This window comes from Sinohyriopsis cumingii, unplaced genomic scaffold (genome assembly GCF_028554795.1).
Source record: "Sinohyriopsis cumingii isolate HCF-2022 unplaced genomic scaffold, ASM2855479v2 utg000974l, whole genome shotgun sequence".
In the NCBI taxonomy this organism is placed as follows: domain Eukaryota; kingdom Metazoa; phylum Mollusca; class Bivalvia; order Unionida; family Unionidae; genus Sinohyriopsis; species Sinohyriopsis cumingii.
Genome location: NW_028315950.1, coordinates 445,246 through 454,745, shown reverse-complemented (window position 1 = coordinate 454,745; position 9,500 = coordinate 445,246). Strand labels below are relative to the sequence as shown.

Genomic DNA, 9,500 nt, shown 5'->3' with positions numbered 1-9,500 from the left:
GATTGGATGCGGGCTGACTGAATTTTGTAACGCGTGTTTGGATTGGTCAACAAACTCAATCCGTTTCAATCCTACCTCTACCTATAAATAAGTGCAGTTCACTGCATTGATTCACCTGTTCTCGTCGCCTCAAGATGTGGACCACAGTCGAATCATCCACCCTTGTTTCTTCAATGATGTTTAGGACGGACATGCTAATGTATGTCCGATCCAAGTGGACAGTTGTCCACAAGTCAGACACCAGTCTGTGGATACAAAGAGTGTACGTGGAGAGACAAGGTTGCCTCAAGAGGACACTGATTTATGGCCCTCGAGTAAGACGCAGCTTGAGGACAAGAAGATGCCGCAGATGCCCTTTATGTTAAGGGTATATTAACATAAATCCAAAGGCCCTTTTCAGGGCCACTCATAGGTCTCGAAAAGAGATTGACTTTCCATTGCCTACCCTTTTTTAAATTTAAAAAAAAAAATCCCATGTTCATTTTCCCCTTGTCTCTATACAAGCCCACGATTTATTCCCATTGTCCCTATACAAGCCCACAATTTATTCCCATGTTAATTCCCCTTGTCGCTATACAGGCCCAAAATATATTCCCCATGTTAATTCCCCTTGTCGCTATACAGGCCCACGATTTTTCGTCCATGTTAAATTTACATAGTCGCTATACAGGCCCAGGGTGGTTAATGTTAAATTTACATAGTCGCTATACAGGCCAAGGGTAGTTTTTAATGCTAATTCCCATTGTCGCTATATCGCCCCACTTAACTACTATTACCCCTATGGCTGGAGAACAATGGAGAGAGTATACTCCTTGACGTGATCCAAAAACGACCAGTGTGGTTTTAGAAATTGGTCTTACTTAAATCCATAGGAGAGTGAGTACAAGTCAGGGTAGAATACCCGTGCATATCATGTTAGTCATGATACCTGTCACAAGTAATCTCTGTGGCTAGGTACATGTTAATACAGTCGCTTACCTGGAAAAACACATTCACCCTAGATAACGTTGTACGCATGTACAACGAGAAATAGTCGAATTGTTTTAAGACAAAACCAAGTTATTTCTTTACCTAATTCTGTGACAATCATCATATTTTTACTTGATTAATCAGTACATTAATTTTGGAAAAGCCTCAGACTCACAAGGAAATGCCAACAAAACTGAAATCTTGTTAATTGATAACTGGAAAAATAACTCTACAGGACTACCAACTACACAAATTAGACACCAGGTCAAAGCGCTCGGCATAACTTTTAGGAAAGACAGTAAATTGATTAGTCTTTTTAAAATTAAACAAAAACTAGATCAACTCAAATAAATTTGAACGGATAGAAGCCTTAGTTTTAGTCATAAGATTCAAATAGCTAAACATATTTATACAATACATTATGATTCATATTTGATGTTATAGAATTTGAAAAAAATTATATCTTGACAGGATAGATTCACTAATAACATGCGTTGTTTGGAAAAGAATTTATAAAGTGTCCCAAAAAATTACAAAATAATAAAAAAAACTTGGAGGACAAGGTCTTCCCAATTTGATATACAAACAACAAACAAATATAATGAACAGACTAAACAACTTATCTCCAAAACCTACCTATTATTGACAAGGTCTATACATATGCTGGTTTGGAAAATTATTAAATAATAAAACTGAAATCCAAAAAAATAAAAATTTAAAAATTTCACTAAGGACCCCCCCCAGATGTTCATATAAAATAACCATGACAATTAAAAAAATTCAATCTAATATAAACATATGGCGAACTTTGGGAAAAACACTAGAAAGACAGATATTAGAAGGATCCAACCCTGAACCTAATCACATAGAAACTAAAGTACCTAATGTAGATTGGCATAATATATGGAGACACTGTAAAGGGATCAAAGAGCCCAACAAACAAGGAAATATCTACCTGTATTTACATAACGCCTGGTGGACACAAGAAAATGCCTACCGTAGAAATATTATACACTATTTACCCAAATGTATGTTATGTGACACTGCAACTGACAGTAAAGAGCATATAATTTTAGAATGTAGATAACTAAACAATCCCAGACAAAACATTTAAAATAAAAATTTAATAAACTAGGCAATTTCAACCCGCTAAACCCACTCTACACAGCCCAGATTAATGACAAACAACTATACTGTGCAGTAATTATAGGTTACTGCATTTGTATGGGAAAATATAAACGAGGTTTGGGATGGAATACTGCACGAACTTGTGAGTGCAGTATATCCTTCCGACAAAACGAGCTCATATTTTCCCATACAAATGCAGTAACCTTTCTATTATATGCTCATTTTTTAAATCTACCTAAGGTCTAATTATTATAAACAAAATACACTACAAGAAACAATGTAAATGAATGAATGCCGTATTCCAAACTAAATGCACAAGCGCAGATTTGTCACTACACAATTACATCATTATTAATGCGCACATAACTCCGCCCAGATAAATTTCAACTTAGTTACGCGCTCGACATAACTTTCGAAAGAAAATGGCGTGTCTAGTTAAAATTGAAATTTGCAGTCATATTGTGAATGAATGCGCATTGCAACAACTTTTCCATTTGATCTGGAATGAATATATTTTGGTATTTTGTTTCAATTCGACGAACGTTTGTGATTTTGGACTGGATTCATCTGTGCAAATTATACATGAAATACCTCGGATTGAAGTGGCGCGGGAGAAGCGTGTTTACGTCTGCAAATGTGTTTCTGTTTCTGTCATTGAATGTTTGAAATCATAACGTGGGAAAAATATGAAGTCTTTCAATTGCAATTATCAAAAAGACTCTATGGAATTTAATGCATATTTCATCTTGAGTGCAGTAAGGAGGATGCAATTGCACTTATCATCGAAATTACATCACAATTTCGAAATGTGTAATCCAGATTGAAAACCTATGGCATGGCTCATGTAATTCGGATTTGCAGAATTAAGAAAAAACATTTTGAGGAAACTCATGATGTAAAACTGTAAGTATATTTTCTTATCACCAGATAAAGAAGACAGTATATGCCTTGTCACTTGTATGTTATTTGTAAGGACCTAATCTTCCGTCTTTTATTTAATGTAGCTAGCCTAAATCCGTAACATTGTATCAACGCGGAATGTGCCAAAACAGCTTGGTTTTTTGCAGTCCATGAAACATGTTTTAGTTGATTCAGAAACAAATTTAAACAATCACAACATAAAAAGCCTCTTACGCGAGTGTATATGATTTGTTTACAAATCAAAAGTGCGCCTGCGTCATTGTTTGTTTACTATAGAAAGTAATTCCTTTATTCACGTGAATGCTATATGTGTATTGTCGCGCGCGTTCAGTATCGGGGGATATTGAACGATTATGACGTGATGTGTGATGTGATTTTGATTTTTAACGTAGCTTTAACAATTTTTCAGTCATATCGCTACGATGTCTGCAATGTGGCAGTTTATAGTGATGTCTAGCACTGGGGTATCATGCCGCAGACATGTAGCATGATGCCCCACCCAGTCACGTTATCCTGACACCAGGCCGACCAGTCCTAACACTAACCTCTTAATGCTAAACGCCAAGCGAGGCAGCTGTTAGTACCATTTTTTTAAGTCTCTGGTATGACTCGGCCGGGGATCGAACCCACGACCTCCCGCATCCGAGGCGGACGCTCTAACCACTAGGCCACCGGAGCGGTCGAACGATTCTGACAATGTAAAGCTAACGGGGGAAAAAAATGAGCATATAATAATTAACTTTATTTATATGTCCATCAATGAAAGAAATAATAAAAACTGGAAAACTGAATTAGAATAAAATATGGAAAGCCTAATGGCTAGTTTAAAAAAAAAAAACCCAGACATATTAGGACAGAATTTTTTAGTACAAGTAACAAGATTGAAAATTCCTCTAAATTGTATTAAGAGTAAGTTTTGATTAAATTGTATTAGAAGTAAATTGATAAATCATACTGAAAGTAATCCTCTACTAAAATATATTGAGATTTAATCCATTTATTCGTGTTACAATTATATACTACTATTCAACAATGATTGCGCTATTATGATCAAGTACGAACCGTCTTATGCAAAACATTACTTGTATCTCTGACTCAGCACAAAAAGAGTACATTCATCAGGTTATGAAAATAGCGAACTAGACAGATTCCTAAGATTCCTATGGAGGGCAAATGTGCTGATCTTGCAGAAGTATTCACGTAATAATGTACATAGACCTAGACAATAATCTGTAAAAGACTACGAAGCCTCACTTTGAGATTCTGGCCTTCGCAGAGAGCGAGGAACGCGCCATATTTGGCGTTGTCTTAAGAAAGCGGGTATAAAAGCCCCAGCCACAGGCCGACACCAGTTTTGCTGGCCAGAAGCTCAAACAGGCTTTGTCTTTGCAGCTCGATCCCGAGTACCTTCAATTCCCCAAGAATGTAGTCACATCTTCATCATCGAGTAACACTACATCAAATGACTTGAACTTCCTTTCTTTTCTCTCTCTCTCTCTCGGAATTGAGAACGAATTGACTTAGAGTTTACGAAGCAAAACACTTCGTAAAAGACACATTACCATTAATACTATTATTTCACAGATGCTCAAACTTCTGAATAGCCCTAAATAGGGTTAGTTTAAATAACATCAGAAGAGTCAAAAAAAAAAAAAAAAACAGAAAGGCTAGTTCAAATAACACTGGACTTAAAACAATCTAATTATAGAACCAGGTGGCTACGACGTGATCCCGCTTCACAAGCGACAGGAAATATACATGACAGACATTGCTTCCATTAATCAATGAAGTTTACTACAACTGCGGATAAACAACATCCGCCGTTGGATATTCAATAGTGTACACGTGTTTTAACATGTACTAAACAATAATTAGACTTATTTAGAAAACTTATGATGACGGGGTATAGAGAAGGGAAAGTCACACTGTGACATCTCAAAAGAACCCTCACGGACCTCTCCATCAACAACTAAAATTAACAACAAATATGATTGACTCTCAAAATTTTTGTTTTAAACTTTCCAAAATTAAATATTCAAATTCAAAATCAAAAGAAAAGAAGAAAAAAAAGAAAAACAAAATCATGATGGGCCCGCACTAGGGAGGTCAATATTGAGACCTGTAAAGGGCCCTAAGCTGCGAGCCTCCCATGACTTTATATATATATATATATATATATATATATATATATATATATATATATATATATATATATATATATATATATATATATATATATATATAACTTTTCAATAGCCAAAATTATATAAATACAAAAGCATAGTGGAGGAGTACACAAAAGGGGAAGTCACCATCGGACACCTGAAAAAGACCCAAATGTGCATCTCCACTAATAACCTAAAAAGAAAAACAAGTAAAATTTGATTTTCTAAATTTGACATATTTTAACCTTATAATCTTTGGAAATTTTTTAACATCTGGCTGATAAGAAATACAGAACAATAAATAGTATTCTTGTAAAAACATGATCGAGGTTTCAAGCAGAGAGTATGAATAAAGATTATATTCTTGGACTCTCCATCATAATATAAATATTCAAAATTCAATACAAAATTCCAAACAAATCACAGGAATATACATCCTGCCTTCAAACAGTGAAATTTTAGTCTAAATACAAGAGACTCAAATCTAGCAATCAAAAACGAAGATACATCCCATGGTCGGTGCAAAATAATAGAAAGCACTATAACAAATCCAACTTATATTTCAGATACTAAGACACTAGTATGCCTTATAACAATGGATTAATGAGTAATTTCACGGTATAGCTTTCAATTTGCCGAGAACTATACCAAAATGTTTTAAAATGAATAAAGAGTACAAAAAAGAATAATGCGTGGTTGAATGTTTTCAATCATGTACGCGTCTACAATGATTTTAATCCGTTTTTCTTGTCAAGCTCCACTATGGACAAATGACTATTGAATAATCAGACCATGCTTGAGGTTTCAAGTGGAAGGTCAAACTTGACTGCCTACAAGGGATCTGCACGTGGAACCTCGGCCATAAACTCTGATTTGTAGATCAAAAAAGTAAATCAAAACCCAAAAAGATTATGATGTTATCATCACCTCCATGGAAAAAAAAATTCAAACATAATTAATCCAACCACATGCTATGGCATAAAACAACTAAACTTAATAAATATGGACTTCTTCATTTATGCTTGCATAATGCAGAAATTCCACCCTTATTTGACTAACACAAGTGCTAAGGCACAATCAATTAAAAACTAAAACAACATAATAAATTTTCCACCACTATGAATGGAAAAATCTTCCAACATATTATATGCCATGGCATATACAGACGCACTACATACACTCAAAACACAAAAATAAAAACTCAGACAGTTATTATTTTGGGGATATAGATAGAAACAAAAGACTTGACAAATTTGAAATAGTCATGCTGTCCGACATCAAAAAACACATACAAGACACATCTCTTAATAAAAAATTAAAATACATAAACGGACATTTCACTCTGGCAAAGTCACTTATAAATAAACCTACACAAATAGGGAAATGGAAAGGAAATTAGCCCATGGCAATAATATGCCACTGGGGTAATAGTACAACCCTAATCCGAGACAAATTTGTTGGAAATCAGGCCCACTGTCAGCCCCGACAAAGGCAAGAAAGTACACAGAGTTTGCTTCTTAGGATAAATAAAACTCAATATAATTTGATGGATAAAAAAGTAATCAACCCTGCTAAATTCAATAATTCCGCATTATTGGTTTTTAACAGACACACTTACAGACCTTACCGGATGACAGGAAAAACCCTCACCATAAACAGTTTTAGAGATAAAGAGGGTGTCACTTCTAAGTCCTAACCAGCTATATGTGCTGGGATGGGGCTAAGGAGTGTCAGCAGTAGGATATTGGTCAGTATACATAATTAGTAATATGAGATAGGATTAATTAGTTGCATTAGGTGTTTGGGTCGTGACCTGTTGTACATGGCGCGAACTAATAGTATTTGGACAATTAAAAAATGAAACGGCTTCATTGAAATCGACAAATTCGTGTGCGTGCGAGGCGTGCGAGGTGACCGTGGCTTACTGACAATTTTCTATTCTTTGGGAAGATGTGTCACATTGAATGGACGTGATTTTTCGCCACGGAAAATATAAGCTGCTCAACGTCGAATGCTGAAAAGTTCAAGTATTGGTGCAAATAACATGCTCCCATATTTCAAAGAGTTTTGGAGAAAAATGTAGTAGTTCAGCCGCAGATAGATTTAAAACCAAATTAATACATTAATTTGCATTGCTCGATACATGGAAATTGTCAGACTCGGAATGTTACTTCCCTAATTTATGACCAGTAATGCGTACGAAAAGCAGATATTTGGCTAGCCTACATTTTAAGGCGGCATCATTCATCGAGCCCGTCTATCTGGTACGCGGCAGCTTTATCATCATACGTCAGGGAATACATTTCATAATTGATCGAGTTTCATTAAATTTATTTGGAATGTAAATATTTTTAAGTATTGTTCCAAACGATGGTTTTTAAACGCTGTTTCCGATGTTTTATGGGTATTACTCTAAATCAACAGAAAAGACTTCTTAGGCATGCTTATGGACTTAATTTGTACGAAGACTAGTATCGAGTTTACTTTGTCACGTAGCATTACAGTTTTAGAAGTCTGGCCATAGTGGAGAGTTAGACTGACATTCAACACCATGTTGCTCAACGTCTTATTTTTTTACAGTGGGGTGGATAATTAGTTATACTAACGACCTTTGGGAGTGAAGTGTTAGTCCGAAAAATCGAGTTCATCTTTTCACATACAAATACAGTAACCTTTGAATTATATACTCATTTTGTTTTTCTACCTAAGGCTTAATTATAAAAATACACTTCAAGGAACAAAGTAATTTAATTTATGGATTATTTCAAAATAAATGCATAACCGTAAATTCATCAACACACAGTAAAACTATTAATGTGCAGATAACACCGCCCTGAGATCTTTGAACTTTCCGTGTTCGACATTAGAAATTCTCGTTTCGGTCTACTTAAGAATAAAATTTAGAGTCATACTGGGTTTGAATGTGCATTGAAACAACTTTTCCAGTTGGTCTTGAGAGGTTGGATTTTGTTTTTCTCTTGATACAACTAAATTCTGTTTTTCTGCTTCTGATGGACTGGGTTTATTGGGCCAGTTCCGTACAATATATATGTTTTGAGCCGTTGAATCAATTCCGCCTGAATTTCTGTTCTGTCGATGATTGTTTGGAATCATAATGTGGAGAAAATATGAATGTTTTAATTATCAAAACGGTACTTTCCGAAGAAATTCAAGATGCATAAATGTAAGTATATTTATTGCCGTTTGTATAACCAGCTAAAGACAACGTATGTTTATTCCCTGTCACTTGCATGCTCTTTGTTGGAGGGATTTCAGATATGACCTGCATGGTTTTTATCGCTTACCTAACACTGTATCAAATTGTTAAGCGGGGAAAATTGCAATTCAGCTGGTGCATGACAGTCTCGACTTACCGGCTCTGATGCCTTTAGTTTCCCATCAGAAGATTAAGTTGCATTTTGTTCTCGTATTTAGTGTTTTGGCTGACTTGTAAAATTGCACGTTTTAGATAGATATGCGATACCACTTGGACGTAATATTACTTTTAGACGCACTTTTTTAGACCCTAGAGAGCACTGGTCATAATATGAAACATTCTATATTCGAAAAGTTACGAATATTAATCCTAAACGAATTGGTTGAATGATCTGAATGTTTTTTTCAATTATTCTCACGTTCAAATGCGAATATGATGTTTATTCGCGTCCTTTTTTAAGTCACATTTGTGCCTCAATGTACTCATCCACATCGTTAACATTATCATCTCTGCTTTCAAATAGATGAAACAGCTTCTTAATTTATCCACGATCAAATCTAAAATGTAAAACCTAGCTTCTACAACATGAGCTTACATTGTTTGATTACAAAGTTGTTCCTAATACACGGTAATATTTTTAGACACACGTGTCGTGCAGTATGAAGCCTTGTATGATGGAAAAATACTGCACGATTTTGACATTATAAAGGTAACGGAGATAAAATGAGCATATAACAATGCAGGTATGTCTATAATCTACAACCAGTCATACACTCAGATTCTTCACGACTTTCGTAGGTATATTCATAATCCACATGATCTTCATTTTCAATAATACAGCGAGACCATCCAGAATACCAGTAAGTATGTCTATAATCCACATGATCTTCATTTTCAGTCATAGAGCCAGACCATCTAGGGCTTCCGTAAGTATGTCCATAATTGACAAACTGTTTATTTTCAGTTCCCTATACACAAAATAGTAGAAAAACTCTGGAGCCTGAAATAAAATAATAATAAATTTAGTAATAACTATCTGAAAATATCATGTAGATATTATACAAATACAGGACTTTATCAATATAGATAGATATTACAAA

At 34.9% G+C, this 9,500-nt stretch overlaps 1 protein-coding gene across 2 annotated transcripts in view; it reads right to left on the bottom strand.

Annotated features, from left to right (window-relative positions):
• Positions 1 to 1,321: 1,321 nt before the first annotated feature.
• The window catches only part of LOC149772889 (uncharacterized), a 35,547-nt gene continuing 27,368 nt past the window's right edge, over positions 1,322 to 9,500 (bottom strand). For both annotated transcript variants that reach the window (XM_089947126.1, XM_089947127.1), the window contains exon 9: positions 1,322 to 9,400. In XM_089947126.1, the coding sequence (XP_089803252.1) occupies positions 9,299 to 9,400 (102 nt within the window). In that variant the 3' untranslated portion in view covers positions 1,322 to 9,298. The remainder of the gene's footprint in view (positions 9,401 to 9,500) is intronic.